This window comes from Dama dama, chromosome 11, assembly GCF_033118175.1.
Source record: "Dama dama isolate Ldn47 chromosome 11, ASM3311817v1, whole genome shotgun sequence".
Taxonomy (NCBI): Eukaryota; Metazoa; Chordata; class Mammalia; order Artiodactyla; family Cervidae; genus Dama; species Dama dama.
In genome coordinates this window covers 1,432,422-1,447,819 of record NC_083691.1, presented here as the reverse complement: position 1 = coordinate 1,447,819, position 15,398 = coordinate 1,432,422, and the positions used below count along the sequence as shown (strand labels likewise).

General features: G+C 59.3%; 1 protein-coding gene across 2 annotated transcripts in view; it reads left to right on the top strand.

Annotated features, from left to right (window-relative positions):
• OLFM1 (olfactomedin 1) overlaps positions 1 to 14,347 on the top strand; it is a 38,602-nt gene extending 24,255 nt beyond the window's left edge. For both annotated transcript variants that reach the window (XM_061154159.1, XM_061154158.1), the window contains exons 5-6: positions 4,860 to 4,966; positions 12,661 to 14,347. In XM_061154159.1, coding sequence (XP_061010142.1) covers positions 4,860 to 4,966; positions 12,661 to 13,335 — 782 coding nt within the window. In that variant the 3' untranslated portion in view covers positions 13,336 to 14,347. The remainder of the gene's footprint in view (positions 1 to 4,859; positions 4,967 to 12,660) is intronic.
• Positions 14,348 to 15,398: the final 1,051 nt, after the last annotated feature.

The following is a 15,398-nucleotide window of genomic DNA, read 5'->3' as shown; positions in this document are numbered from 1 at the left end:
ACAGACAGCTAGGCAGATGGCAGTCAGGGAGGTGGGTAGATGGACAGACCACAGGTCGCAGATTTAGCTGCTGCTTCCCCCACGTCCTAGGTTCTCATTCAAGCTCGCTACTTAAATCCCAACTAATATTCTGTGGCTACTTCATTTAGTCTTTATTTTAGGTACAGATAGGTACAAGCAGGTACCATCTTAGCAGGCTGTTTTCCTTGCTGGGAGGCAGCCGATGAGCATAGCACAAGGAAGCCAGCCGCCCTCACGATGCCATCCTGGGCGGGCAGGACTCCTGGAGACAGCGTCTCAGGGGCCAGCAGTTCTTCCCCAGCCCCTGCCCTCCCCGCACCGCGCCCCCCCCCCCCCCCCGCCACACCTCGCCCTTTGGTTCCGGGTCTCAATCTGCCCGCAGGCCCCTTGCTCTAGTGAAGAGCATCTCGGTGACCCTCCGGCTGTGAGACTGGGGACCAGGGTCTCCCTGCAGTTTCCCCAAAGTCCTCTTAATTAGGTCTCTCCTTTTCACATCGACGTTGCTGACAATTTCTGAGCCCAGAACATGCACAGGGGGAAAAAAAAAAAACAAGGGCTGCTGGTTCCATTGGTTTTCTGTTTCCATTTTTAAATCCTTCTCTCAATGGGATTGTGTGTTTTTCCTAATGGCCCAGCCAGAACTTGAATCAGAAACTCTGATTTCGGGAACTGGACCCTGGCCTCAGCGTCTCTCAGGAGTCCTCTGGTTCCCGGGCAGGGGAGGCAGGACTGCCCGGCAGCCCCGCCCCTGAGCTTTCAGTGCCGCCCAGCCCGGACAGCCTGCAGTCAGACGCGCAGCAGCTAACCCAGCTGCAGCCAGAGACTCAGAGCCAGCGCGGAACGCCACTCCTACTCATCCACGTGTCCCGTTAGCGCCAGAATTGTCCTGTGTCTAAGACAAGAGGTGCGTGTGTGTGCACTCAGTCGTGTCCACCTGTTTGTGAGCCCTTGGACTGTAGCCTGCCAGGCTCCTCTGTCCATGGGATTCTCCAGGCGAGAAGACTGGAGTGGGCTGCCACGCCCTCATCCAGGGGATCTTCCCAACCCAGGGATCGAACCTGAGTTTCTTATGTCTCCTGCATTGGCAGGTGGGCTCTTTACCACTAGCGCCACCTGGGAAGCCCAAAATAAGAGAACTAGCTAATTTTAGGACTTCCCCCCAGTCAGACCATCCGTCCTGGGCCTCCAGTGCTCAAGGTCAAAGGTCAAGGAGACAGAGAGAGGGGCCCATTCCTCCTCCCCAGGGGCCTGGACAGAGCCAGGGACAGTGGATAAAAGAGTACACGTGGATTTACATTCAGCTTTGAGAGGGGAGTTCAGGGTGTCTCAGTCTGCAGGGGTCTGACTAGAATGGTGAGGACGGAGGGAACCCAAGTTCAAGTGCTGCTCACAGCAGTGAACTCAGTGGGGTCCATGCAGGCCGGTGTCCCCCCTCCAACCGGCTTCCTTCTGGGGGTGCTCAGGATCGCCCATGGTGAGAGGCCTCCCAGCACCCCGTCCCTGCTGGGTGCAGAAGGGAGACGGGCGGCCCCTCGGGGCTTCTGTGCAGGGAGGCGGCCCCGCCCAGGTGGTCTGTCCACAGGGACCTGTCTGTCTGAGCACCCAGCCTGGCCAGCTCTGCCAGCTCCACTCTTCCCAGTCTGGACGGGATAAAAGCTGGGACCAGGGGAGACGGATCCGATGGGCGGTCTGGGGACTGGTCCGCTTGCCGCGTGGCCATCAGCCCCTCAGTCTGGCCTCTGGCCCTATTCCTGGGTGGGCACGGCGCCCTGGGCCTGCTCAGGCGCCCTCGGAGACTGCGGGCTTGTTCAGAAGTGACCTTCTAGGAAGAGCGGGCGCCCGAGGGTTTCAGCAGAGGGGCTGCTGTGACCAGGCCACCCCCCACACCGAGACCGTCCTGGGCTCTCAGGGGCCCCAGCTGGGGGTGCTGTGCCCCCGTGCCGGCCTCCTGAGATGCTCCTGCTGCCCCTGCCTGGCTTCCCGAGCCTGCCTCCTCCCCAGCCCCCCACCCCCGCCCGAGCCCTCCTGACAGGTGAGGGACACTTCCGTGAGCTGAATGTGCCAAGACTCGGCCTCGCGGCTCTGCCGTGGGGCTTTTTTAGATCCTGTCAGTTCCCCAGGTCTTGGCAGAACCAGTCTGGACGGAGAACCAAAAATAACTCCCTGACTCAAGCAGGGCGGGCGGCCTGCAGTCCCGGAGGAGAGCAGAGTCAGCCCGTAGCCAGGAGCTGGGTGAGCGGGCCCCGGGCCGGCCAGGCCCTGCTCCGCCGGTCCTCCCCGTTGACTGTGAGGCTCCCTCCGAGGGGCTGGGGGAGACCTTGGCCCAGGGCGGGGCGGGGCTGTCACGGACGCCCCCACCGCCAGCTCCCCCGCAGGCCAGCTTCCCCGCAGGCCGGCTCCCCCACCGACGGCTCCCCCACAGGCCGGCTCCCCCACCGCCGGCTCCCCCTCTCCACAGCCACGAGGGGACTGTACGCGGCAGGATCGCCCAGGGCGGCCCCTGCCTGGACTCGGCCGCCGTCTCAGTGTGAGCCTGTGGCCGTGGCCTTCCCTGGCATGTGACTCGTGACGGGCATCCTCCCAGGAGCTCCCGCTGGTTCCTGTGCACGCCCCACGCCCGCCTCTGAGGTGGGTGTCCTCCTGGCAGATAAGGAGGGCGCACTCAGAAGTGGCCCGGCTTCATGGCCCCCCACCCATCCCTCTGCCGGGTCATGTGGCAAAGCAGGGGTGGAGGGGTGCTCTGGCAGGCGCACAGTTATCCCTCTCAGTTCCTGAGAGGCAATTCATTCATTCATTTTGGACAGCTCCAGGCTGAGCCTTGTGGGGGACGGGCATCCCAGGGTGTCCTGTCGGGACCCAGATGCCCAGGTCTACGCCCAGGGGTGTGCGGGCCCCACCTGGGTCGGGAGGCAGGGTGGGTACGGTCCAGAAGGAGGCGGGCCCTGCAGCTGCATCAGTGTAGGTGAGCACAGAAGTGTGTGTGTGTGTGGGGGGTGTCTGGCTGTCCCTCTGGGGGGTCGGCCCAGGCATAGTCCCGGGGGGCGCGGAGAACAGGGCCAGCGGCCAAGCTGCATTGGGAGTCCACTCGCCGTCCTCGCCCTCTGAGTGTGTTGTAGAGGATGGCTGTCCATCCCCTTCGGGGGAGTGCGCCCCTTTGGGGGAGCGTGTCCCAGGCCGGGTGTGGCTGGTGACGGTGGGGCAGAGCGTTGGCGAGATGGACGTCTCGCTGGGAGGTGTGCCATGATAAGTGCCAGCTGGCATCCCACCCGGGGCAGAACCATGACGCCCTGGGGTCGGTCATGGTGCCTTAAGACTTCTTCTTCCAGGGGCCAATGGGACCACCGTCCCTGGCTCAGCAGTGGGGAGAACTCCAGACCTTCCAGGCTTCACCAGCGAGGGCCGGGGCCCTGAGGGGACAGTATTTAAAAAGGCAAATTCGGAACTCCTCCTGAAAGGGGAACAGGCAAAATAGATCCTGGGAAGGGATGGACGAGTAAAAATAGTTGAGTTCCTTTCTCAAATCTGGGCCAGAGGCAGCAGCCCAGGGAGCAGGGCCTCGTGACTTGATGGAATTTGGGGGTAAAGCCGCGTTTCTTCTGCTTGCAGTTGCCCCTGATCCCTGCCTACAGCCTCTGCGATACCCGGATGCAAGCTGTCAGGATACAGAGACGGGGTGCTGGCGGGGGTGGGCAGGGGGGGTCATCTCTCCAGTCTTGTTCAGTGATGCTTATGCATGTACTCACCCCGTTTTATGTTTGGGGAGAAAATGGGAGGCACTCCAGACACTGCAGCAGTGGGTGTTGGCCTCTCCCTGGGGCCAGCTCCCAAGGCTGGGCCCACCTCACCTGGTGGGACGACCCCCGGCTAAACCACAGTCCCCCGGGTTAAGTCACAGGCGATCTGAAAACGCGCAGGTGTTCTCTGAGCTTGGCAGACCGACCTGTGCGTCTGCTATTACAGCGGCAGTATAGCACAGTGGGCAGAGCCGGGGACACGCGCAGGCCGGGCAGGCCTGCAGGAAAGAGAGGCCATTGCAGATGGCATCAACCCCACGGGCAGCGCCTGCCACCGCCTGTGTCCAGGGGCCACTGGGCTTCAGTGGCTCAGGAACCTTCTGTCCTTGTGAGGCCGGCTGGGTTCACTTTCTCCTGCAGACTTCAGGGCCATGTGCGCCAACTTCAGGTTGGCGTCCAGGTGGCAGGAGGGGGATTTCTGCTGGACACCTGGGAGTGCAGGCTTTCAGCCCAGCCCTGCCCGAGCGGCAGGGTGGCCCCGAGGACGTCCCAGCTGGTCGGTCAGCCTCCAGCCTCCATCTGTGTGACGGGAGGGCGCCGAGGACACACCCGGGGCGCCCTCACCCGCACTCCAGCCCCCTGGCCCCTGGGCGCCTCCTCCAGGCTGTAGGAAGCCCGGGGAAGCTCACAGGCCCTCCAGCGGGAAGGAGCAGCCTTCTTCCGGTCTGGTTCTGACTGTCCGGCACCTTCCATTTGGCACCCGGGCTTGGGTAGACTTTCTCCAGCAGCCTTAGGAGGTGCGGCTGCTGCTGCCCCCGCTTCCCAGAGAGGACAGCTCCTGAGCAAGGCCGACCCCCCCCCCCCCCCCAGAGATGTAGTTCTGGCATCACACCCCTGCCCGAGGCCTAGGGGTGCATCTCCCTCTCCCCGCCCACCCTGGCCTCAGTTGCTCTCTGCCTTAGGGAGGGGACGTCCTCTCTGCCCTTTGGGGCTGGGAGTGTCCTGGCAAGAGCAGGGCAGGTGCACCCGGTCGCAGCCGAGGGAGGGGTGGCGTGGGGGTCGGGCCGAGGCACTCACCCTCCCGCACTGGGCCTTCTCTTGCAGCGTGTGGCAAGCTGACCGGCATAAGTGACCCTGTGACCATCAAGACCTCCGGCTCCAGGTTTGGTTCCTGGATGACCGACCCCCTGGCCCCAGAAGGTGATAACAGGGTAAGTGTCGCCTCCGTCGGGCCTGGGTCTGGGGGTCTGTGGATTAGCGAAGTTTGGTGCCCCTTGGTAAGGGGGCGGGGGTTCCAGGGGCTTTGGGGAGTGGCTCGGGTCCCTTGCTGAGGTCCCTGTGCTAACCCCAAGTCAAAGACTGCAAGGCGGGTCCTGTGTGAGGATGACCGTGACAGGAACGGTGTGGGGCGGGGAGGCCTGCGACCCCCTCCCCAGGCATGGTTCTGCCCCTGGGAGCCAAGGGGGGCCCTCTGGGCTGAAACCTCCCACAGTCTCAGCCCTGCCTCCACTCTGCTGGAGAAGAGAGTGGTCAGGCCTTCTTGTTTTAATGACTTCTCATTTGTGTTTCATTTGCCATTCCTTTCATGGCTGATAGCAACTCATGTTCTCTTTTGATTTAGGAAAAAAGCCGTGCTCTTTTTTTCCTAGACTCTTCCCCCTGGGTAAAAACCTCATAAAAGGAAAGAGGCGAGCAAGCGCCACATCTGTCTTGATGGGGATGGGGAGGGGGCGGCAGCCGAGTTCTGTGGTTGGCGTCCCTTCCGGGTGTGGGGAGCAGAGGGCTGGCTGGGAGGGTGGCACCGGCCGGCTCAGCCTGGATGGCGACCCTGACCACAGCCTGTGGGAGCCTTCCACCAAAGGGAGCTTCCGCACGCCCAGGGCTCCGGTTCTCGGGGCAAGGGAGGCGCTGTGGCTTTCCTGTCCTTTGGTGGTCCACCAGCGTGACCGCTGACACCTGGAGTGAACCATCCAGCAGCCCAGGGCCTCTCTTATCTAGCCCCTTGCCTGAAGGACGTTTAGAAAAGAAGCACTTAAAAAAAAAAAAAACTCAAGTCTTCGCAGGCAGAGAAAGGAGGTTAGAAATGTGAGTTCCTCTGAGCCAGGTCTGGAGGATTTTTAAAGGAAAGGAGTCTTGAGACTTGGTCTTTGTAGCCCCCCGGCCCCGCCCCTTCAGACTCTGTACCTCCCAGGCCCCGCCCCCTTCAGACTCTGTACCTCCCAGGCCCCGCCCCTTTAGACGCTATACCTCCCCGGCCCCGCCCCTTTAGACTCTGTACCTCCCCGGCCCCGCCCCTTTAGACGCTGTACCTCCGCGGCCCCGCCCCTTTAGACTCTGTACCTCCCCGGCCCCGCCCCTTTAGACGCTGTACCTCCGCGGCCCCGCCCCTTTAGACTCTGTATCCCCCCCCGGCCCCGCCCCTTTAGACGCTGTACCTCCCCAGCCCCGCCCCTTTAGGCGCTGTACCTCCCCGGCCCCACCCCCTTTAGGAGCTGTACCTCCCCGGCCCCGCCCCTTTAGACGCTATACCTCCCCGGCCCCGCCCCTTTAGACGCTGTACCTCCCCGGCCCCGCCCCTTTAGACGCTATACCTCCCCGGCCCCGCCCCTTTAGACTCTGTACCTCCCCGGCCCCGCCCCTTTAGACGCTGTACCTCCCCGGCCCCGCCCCTTTAGACGCTGTACCTCCCCGGCCCCACCCCCTTTAGGCGCTGTACCTCCCCGGCCCCGCCCCTTTAGACGCTATACCTCCCCGGCCCCGCCCCTTTAGACTCTGTACCTCCCCGGCCCCGCCCCTTTAGACGCTGTACCTCCCCGGCCCCGCCCCCTTTAGGCGCTGTACCTCCCCGGCCCCGCCCCTTTAGAATCTGTACCTCTCCGGCCCCGCCCCACCCTTTAGACGGCGTGATGGCTTCTGTTTCAGTCGGGAATCTGCACGGTGCCTCTGGCACCGTTCTCCTTCTGGGGGAGACGCCTGAGGGACCATTTCCGGCCTCCTAGCGGCTTGCGCATCTTCTTTATGCAGCAACCTCTACCTTCCCCACCACCTCACCAGCAGCCCCTTCCCACACCTCATCCCCGGGGGCAAAGGCGCGGGGCTCTGGGGGGCGGGGCCGGCTACAGGCTGCAAACAAGGGAAACGACCGAGTCGGGGATTCTGGGGGCGATGTTCGTTTTCATTTTATTTTCTGAGTCGTGACAGGGAGCTGGTGCTTGGACGTTTTCTAACAGCTTAATTGGCCAATGAATTACCAGTTGATTACCAGTGAACGATTTAATTGGCCGAATGTTACCCTATTCTTCAATTTCATCCTCTTCCCCTCCCCCGCCTCCCCGAAAATGCCACTTTGGTTCTGAATTTGGTTAGGAGTGTGCTCTTGTCACAGATATGGGTGAAAATATCAGTAATGCAGATGTGAAAACAAGGTGATGGTGGCAGACCCCGAGAGCCCCTGTGTGCCAGGGGCTGGCAGAGCACGTCGTGTGTACATGTTGGAATGCGAGAGGAAGCATTGGGTTTCCCGGACGCAGCGAGAGCTGTGCCCAGCCTTCAGCTGAGGTCCTGTGCCTGGCCTCGCTGAGCCCCGCAGCTGCCCTCCAGCCGGAGATCATTTGTCTCCTGTTTGCTGATGGGAAAACCAGGGCCAGAAGCCTCCCATGAGTTGCCCAAGGTCTTAGGAAAGGCTGGTTAGTGGTTTTATTAACCATTTATTAACCTCTGAGGTTCAGGCTGTCTCCCAACTCACCCTCCCCTCCATCCCCCTCTCCCCACCTCGTGCTGGGTCACACGCACCCTGTGACCCAGCAGACCTGTTGGGATCCACGAGCCAGAACCAGTGACCGTGGTGCTGCAGAGGACGAACCCCAGTCTGGAGGAATCCACCCCAGCTGACACCACGGATGTGCCTCTTAGTCCCCAGGTCAATGTCCGTTTTTTTGTGTGTGTGGTGGTGTTCAGTCGCTCAGTCGCTCAGTCGTGTCCGACTCTTTCGACCCCATGGACTACAACATGCCAGGCTCCTCTGTCCTCCACTATCTCCCCGAGTTTGTTCAAACCCATGTCCATTGAGTCCGTGATGCCATCCAGCCATCTCATCCTCTGTCGTCCCCTTCTCCTCCTGCCTTCAATCTTTCCCAGCCTCAGGGTCTTTTCCCTTGAGTCGGCTCTTTTTGTAGTGAGCGCTTGTCAAAGTATCTTTTCTCAGGTACCAAGTATCCGGGCTCCTAGAAGCCCCCTTATCGTGAAGACATCAGTTTGCAAAGCCGTCAGTGTGGTGAGCGAGGCTTTTGGAAATTAGATACCTCTTTTCTGCTTGATGAGTTGGATTACCCTCCAGGAAGGGGGGCCCTGGTGATGGATGGAGGGCAAGCAGGAGGGTGGGAGGGCGGCCTTGGTGGAAGCCGACTCCTTGGGGAGGGGACCCTGTCAGGGAACCCTGGGGGCCCCTCCGGAACGCTGGGCGGTTGGCAGCCCTGGCTGAAGCCGCAAGCTCAGCTCAGCCGCCAGCTCACAGCAACACGTCCCCGGGTCTGGCCATTGATCTGGAGGGCACTGTTGTGTTGTGTTTTGATCTTTTCCTTCTCTGTCTGATTTTGATCACACACACATACACACACGCAAACACACACACAGGAGACCAATAACTCGCTCCAAAAAAATAAATCAATGTCAGCGTCAGTGCAGGAGGCCACAGGGGTGAGAGAAGAGGGATTGTGGCTAACAGTGGGGGTGGGGAATTGCCTTGGGAGCCCTGTCCAGGAGCCCTCGAGGGGGCTGCCTGCCCCCCGGCCTTTGTGCTGAGCTGTTAGAACCAGGTTAGCGGATTGACTGAGCGCCAGGCGGGTGCTGAGCGATGGTGGTCCTCCCTCCAGCCCGGAAGCAGCCTTTTTCTCAGCAGTGACCAGCCCACACACTTCTTTTTATTTTTTTCAGCTATAGTCACAGCCAGTAAGCTTCATGACCTTTTATTTTTTGTGGTTCTAAATGTAAAGAAAAATGCACACAGGTTAGTATCCTCCTATAAGCTTTTCATGTGATCTCTTGCCTTCCATCTAAATACTACCTTTATGCATTTTAGGAATATATTTATCAATTAGTCAATTTATTCATCACAATCAGTGAAACTGAAAGAAAACACACATCATTCTTGATCTCAAAATATTTAAAATTAAGATATGGAAACAAAACAATTACTTGAAAAGTTAATGTTATAGAAATAATTCAAAACAGTTTAAGATGCCAAAAGATATTGTGCTTGTCATTAATTACCAAAACAATTATACACCAACCAGTCTGAAGGGAATCAAGCATCAAAACTAAAAGAGTTGTTGTTGTTCAGTCACTAAGTCACGTCCGACTCTTTGTGACCCCATGGACTACAGCACGCTGGGCTTCCCTGTCCGTCACCATCTCCTGGAGTTTGCTCAAATTCATGTCCAGTGAGTCAGTGATGCCATCCAGCCATCTTGTCCTCTGTCACCCCCTTCTCCTCCCGCCTTCAGTCTTTCCCAGCATCAGAGTCTTTTCCAGTGAGTCAGCTCTTTGTATCAGGTGGCTAAAGTATTGGAGCTTCTCTTTCAGCATCAGCCCTTCCAATGAATATTCAATATTGATTTCCGTTAGGATTGACTGGTTTGATCTCCTTGCAGAACCAAGGGACTCTCAAGAGTCTTCTCTAGCACCACAGTTCAAAAGCATCAATTCTTCGGCTTTCAGCTTTCTTTATGGCCCAACTCTCACATCCGTACATAATTATTGGAAAAACCATAGCTTTGACTAGACGGACCTTCCTGGGCAAAGTGATGTCTCTGCTTTTTTAATGTGCTACCTAGGTTGGTCATAGCTTTCCTTCTGAGGAGTAAGCATCTTTTAAGTGGGCTGGTCGCCACCCCCACTCTAGACGTGGCATCTCTGCTCTAGCCGTGGTGTTCACTGGGGAAGAATCTGCAGGTTGCTTTGTTTTCTCTTTTCTGGTGAGAAGACCCTCATGGATGGGGGAGCTTCTGGGGGAGAGGGGCGCGCTGGCCTCAGACCCACTGGGGGCTCCTCTCCCCACTCGCCCGGGACCTTCCTTCTGCCGGCAGTGCTGCGCTGGGTGCTCCTTGCTGGGGTTGCCCTGGTTTCTCACCCCCGTGTGCCCTCAGCTCTCCCCTCCTCAGCCCGGGCCCCACCGTCCTTCCCGCAGGACAACACGCACAGGGAGCCGCAGCTTGCGTGGAGCGTGGCCTGAGGTCACCAGCGCCCGGAGGACCGGAGGCTCTCAGCCCCCAGGGCTGCCTGAGCCGTCCTGCCAGGAGGCGGTGGTTCACCCTGCGGGCGGGAGTCTGGGAGGAAGTGGCCCAGCAAAGGCGGGCAGCGGGTGTGGTGGACTGACCTTTGACCCTGGGTGAGACCCTCCCCTCTGGGCCTCTCAAAACTGGGCACTTGGAAGGGGTGGTCTCGGGGACCCTGCCAAACATTAGAATCACCTGGAGGCTGTAACCAGCCCGTGCCTGGCTCCACCCCCAAGGTCTGTGTGGCTGTTCTGGGTGTGAAAGCTCCCAGGGGCCCCATCCAGGTGGAGGACACTGGTTCCAGGCCTCAGCAGTTCTGGGCAGCATCCTGGAGGGGACAGGATGAGTGGGGACTCAGGATGGGCGGGGACGCAGGATGGGCAGAAAAGGACAAGGCATCTGAGGTGAGGCTGGAGTGAACACAGAGCGGGGCGCCTGCTGTCATCGGGGCCTTTGGGGGCTGTGATGAGCTTCTCTTTCTGCACAGAGGGGCTCATAGTGGCTTCAGCCCTCCAGGCCGAGAGCTGGTTGGCAAACGTCTAGCACCTGTGCTAATTTTCCCTCCCACCCTCAACTGCATTTGCCAAGTGCTGGGCCCTGTGTCCAATGTGCCAACTGATCGAGGAAAGGGCAGTTTCAGTTCAGTTCAGTCCTCAGTCTTGTCCGACTCTTTGCGACCGCATGGACTGCAGCATGCCAGGCCTCCCAGTCCATCACCAGCTCCCGGAGTCTACTCAGACTCATGTGCATCGAGTCAGTGATGCCATCCCACCATCTCATCCTCTGTCGTCCCCTTCTCCTCCTGCCCTCAATCTTTCCCAACATCAGGGTCTTTTCTAATGAGTCAGTTCTTCACATCAGGTGGCCAAAGTATTGGAGTTTCAGCTTCAGCATCCGTCCTTCCAATGAACACTCAGGACTGATCTCCTTTAGGAAGGACTGGTTGGATCTCTTTGCAGTTCAAGGGACTCTCAAGAGTCTTCTCCAACACCACAGTTCAAAAGCATCAATTCTTCGCACTCAGCTTTCTTTACAGCTTAAAAATCCTTAAAACTTGGATGCTGACTTCACCCAGCTCTGCCCACACGATGGAGGTCCAGGGATGCTTGAACCCAACCAGGTCCCCCACTACTCATGGGGGCAGCAGAGAATGGAGCATATTCAAAGAGGTGTGATGGGGGGGTCGGGAGAAGGGGCAGAGGGGGCTGTCACTTGAGCTCAGTCTTGAGAGAAGCAGTGAGCTCCCTATCCGAGAGGTAACCAAGAGGAGGCACGGTGTGAGAGGCGCGCCCACCCATCACCTGTGTACCTCTGGCGCCCTCTCTGACACCCCACCCAGCCCCGCACGTGCCCCCTCTCATCCACAGCCCTCAGCACTGAGGGCTGCTCTGACAGAGGCCAAGGACAATGAACAGCCCCAGATGAGACCCAGTTCTTTGTTTATTTGAATCTTGTTAAAAACAGAGAGCACATCTGTCTCTAAGCATTGAATGGGCGTCTCAGGAGCAAGGGTGCATTTTTTTGTTGTTTTTTTAAATTTTTAACGCATGTGTAAAACCTCGTCTGAAAGCTCCCACATCCTTAATCTCTCCTGCAGCCAGCGGAGCCCTTGACGGATAAAGCAGCTGTCTTATTGCCAGACAGATGCACCGGGAATGGCATTAGCCTGGCAGATTTTCCTCTGACTAAATGCATTGCTTTCTAATTTGCTCCCAGATTGGTTGAAAATGACTAAAGCGTTTTGTACGAAGTCTAGACAGTTTTCGAGTCAACTGGCGTTTAAGCAATGATGGGGGAGCTCTTCCTCGTCACCCCTGACTTGGGCCTCGTCAGGTTTGCTGTCATGGCTGGTTTGTGCTCAGAGCCTGGGGAAGCCCGGATTCCTCAGGGAGAGGCACTTGCCCGGGACTGGGCGTGACTATACGCGAAGCATCCCTTCTGCCAAATTAATGACGTCCCCCCGCCGGGCCGGTGAGTCAGCCTGGCCCACTGTGAGGGCCGGCACGGAAGGACAGGCCTGACGCACGTGCCCCCAGGGAGCCACCGTCGCCCTTCCTGGTGACCTTGAGAGTGGTCAGCCTCACCGACTGGCCGCTGCTGCCAGCACACATCCTCGTGCGGGCCCGGGCGGCCGTGCCCTCGGCCCAGCGTCCCGTGGAGGGAGGCATCCCGCGCTGATGGAGGCCAGCCTTCCCCGATGAGACGAAACAGCTGCCGTGCGCCCTCGCCCGGGAGAGCAGGGAGCAGGCAGGTGGCCTGCTGACCCACAGCCACGGGGCACCCAGACGGACACTCTCGAGGGTCTATAGTGGGTTCTGCCGCCACCCACTTGGCGGGAACAGCAGAGGGTGCCTGCCGGCCATGCCCACAGCCAGGCTGTGGGTCCCACATCCATGCACACGGTGTCCTTTCTCCAGACTGGATGCTCCCTTCCTGATGGGGAGATGGCCCCTGGGAAAGGACCCCGTGGGTGTGGAGGAGGTATGTGACCTTGTTTAGGCTGCTCTCTCCGGGTCCTTCCAACTCCCGCCCTGGGCACCGAGTCACCAGACCCCCAGTCCGGGAGGGGGTGCCTTCCCGGGGCGGGGGGTACCCCTCCTTCAGCACCACTGACGGATCCGCTGTCCCCGCAGGTCTGGTACATGGACGGCTACCACAACAACCGCTTCGTCCGCGAGTACAAATCCATGCTGGACTTCATGACCACGGACAATTTCACGTCCCACCGCCTCCCGCACCCCTGGTCCGGTACCGGGCAGGTGGTCTACAATGGTTCCATCTACTTCAACAAGTTCCAGAGCCACATCGTCATCCGGTTCGACCTGAAGACGGAGACCATCCTCAAGACGCGCAGCCTGGACTACGCGGGCTACAACAACATGTACCACTACGCCTGGGGCGGCCATTCGGACATCGACCTCATGGTGGACGAGAACGGGCTGTGGGCCGTCTACGCCACCAACCAGAACGCCGGCAACATCGTCATCAGCAGGCTGGACCCGGTGTCCCTGCAGGTGCTGCAGACCTGGAACACCAGCTACCCCAAGCGCAGCGCCGGCGAGGCCTTCATCATCTGCGGCACGCTCTACGTCACCAACGGCTACTCGGGCGGCACCAAGGTCCACTACGCCTACCAGACCAACGCCTCCACCTACGAGTACATCGACATCCCCTTCCAGAACAAGTACTCGCACATCTCCATGCTGGACTACAACCCCAAGGACCGCGCCCTGTACGCCTGGAACAATGGCCACCAGATCCTCTACAACGTCACCCTCTTCCACGTCATCCGGTCGGACGAGCTGTAATCCCCGCCCCCGGTCCCCAGGGGCCCAGGCTCCACATCCTCACCCGCCTGGAGACTCCTGTGGGACAGCTGCCAAGGTGACGTGGGTGAGACGAACAAGGCTCGTTTTGAAAGCTCATCAGCAACGTGGACTCCGGCGTCTCGGGGGCGAGGGGCGGGGTGGGGAGGCGTTGCCCCCAGGTTTCTCCAGCTCCAGCCGGAGGGGGCCCGACGTGGGAAGAAGCCCCCGTATTGACGGCTGGAACCACAGCCCCAGGGCTCCCCGGTTCCCCTGCCCCGGTCCCCCTTTCTGGTCAATATACTCAAGACACAAGGCGATGACTGTTGGCCAGCTCTCACCGAGAACAGCCTACTGTTAGGATCGCATGGACTTGTCCGTAGATCGTGGTCAGCTCGATGGACCTGAGTGTTGTGTCTCATTGAAGCGCCCCCACCGCCGCCCGGGCTGTGCTCGGCGACAGAGGGGCGACGTAGGCTCGTGTAGCTGCATCTCATCACCACCGCCGTCCTCAACCATGTGTAGTGTCTTAGATGAACTGTGCTGAGCCTCCGAGAAGCCCGTGGACCCACGTCTAGTCCCCCAGAGCGCAGGCCCCGGCGTCGGACCCTCGTCCCCCTAGCTCCATTGTGCGGTGTCTGTCTGTGGCTCCCTTGAGGTGGTGACGTATCTCTTTAGTTGATGCCATGAATGTCGTAAATGCAATGCCGTAGTTTGGATTAATAAGTGGATGGTTTTTTGTTTCTCAAAAGAAAAAAAATAAACGCACACACACATCAGTGTTCGCCCTAGTAGAGATGATCAAGGTTGATAATCATTAAAGGAAATACCCTCTTCTCGTTAAATTATCTTAAATAGTGTAACCACGGAGAAGGGCTCCTCTCGGGAAACTCTGGTTTCCAAAGGGAAAGAAATGCTCCTGTGGGCAGCGGTATGCGGAAAGTACATTTTTTAAGTAAAAAAGAGGGAGACTTTGTACTATCCGATTAAGGAACAATAAAAATATTAGGAGATGTTTTCGCTTCATTTGTCATTTTGGAAGGTTTTGAAAATGACGAAGCCTTCCGGATCCTTGAGGCCGGGTTCCAGTACGTGTCCTTCGCAGGGGAGGAGGTCAGGGTGTGGTCGGGACACAAGGCCCACCGGGTCCCTAGGCATCCGGTCCCACAAAGGTGGGAACTCGAGAATCGCCACGGAGGTCCCCACCCCTAGGGTGAGTCTCAGTCCAAAGACAACCCCACTGGGAGTCCACCTGCTCCATCCAGGCAGGCTCCTCCAAGTCGCCACTAGAAGGAGCTTGGGATGGGCACCCATTTCCGATGTGGCATTTGCAAAGACCCTGCTGAGAAGTGGGCAAAGGTGAACCCAGGCCCTCTCTGGCCAGTTGGCTCGCTAGGAGCAGGATGGGGGGTCCAGGAGACAAGCGGCCAGCCCCACCTGGATTCCCCTGAGACAGAGACCCTCACATGTCAGGGGAGCCCAGGCCATGTGGCCAGGCCTATAGATGCCAAGCCGGGCCCCGTTTCTGAGGGGACCCTGAGGTCTGCCCAGGACAGGGCCATTCTGAAGTGCCCCGGGGATTCGCGTGGCCAGAGGAAGCGCATGCTGCCTGCGTGCCCAGCCGCCTCAGGCGTGTCTGACTCTCTGCGACCCCACGGACTATAGCTCCTCTGTCCCTGGGATGCTCCAGGCAAGAACACTGGAGGGGGTTGCCATGCCCTCCTCCAGGGGATCTTCCCGACCCAGGGATCAAACCCAGGTCTCACGTCTCCTGCACTGGCAGGCGGTTCTTGACCACTAGCGCCGCCTGGGAACCCCAGAGGAGACACGGGTCAAAGTAACTCCCCTCTCACAAGAGAGAGTTCAGGGCTGGCCTTAGCACTGGAGGTCACGGCAGGGGGTGGCCGTCCCTCCCGGCCCTGCCCTCTGCTCTGCTCGAGGCCGCTGGCCTCCTTGGCAGGGTGGACGGCAGGCCAGTGATGTGGGCCTGGGGAGAAGCCAGTGCCCCCCTCAAGCTGGGCCCAGCTGGCACCGCACCCGAACCAGAGAGGGGAGGAGCTGACATG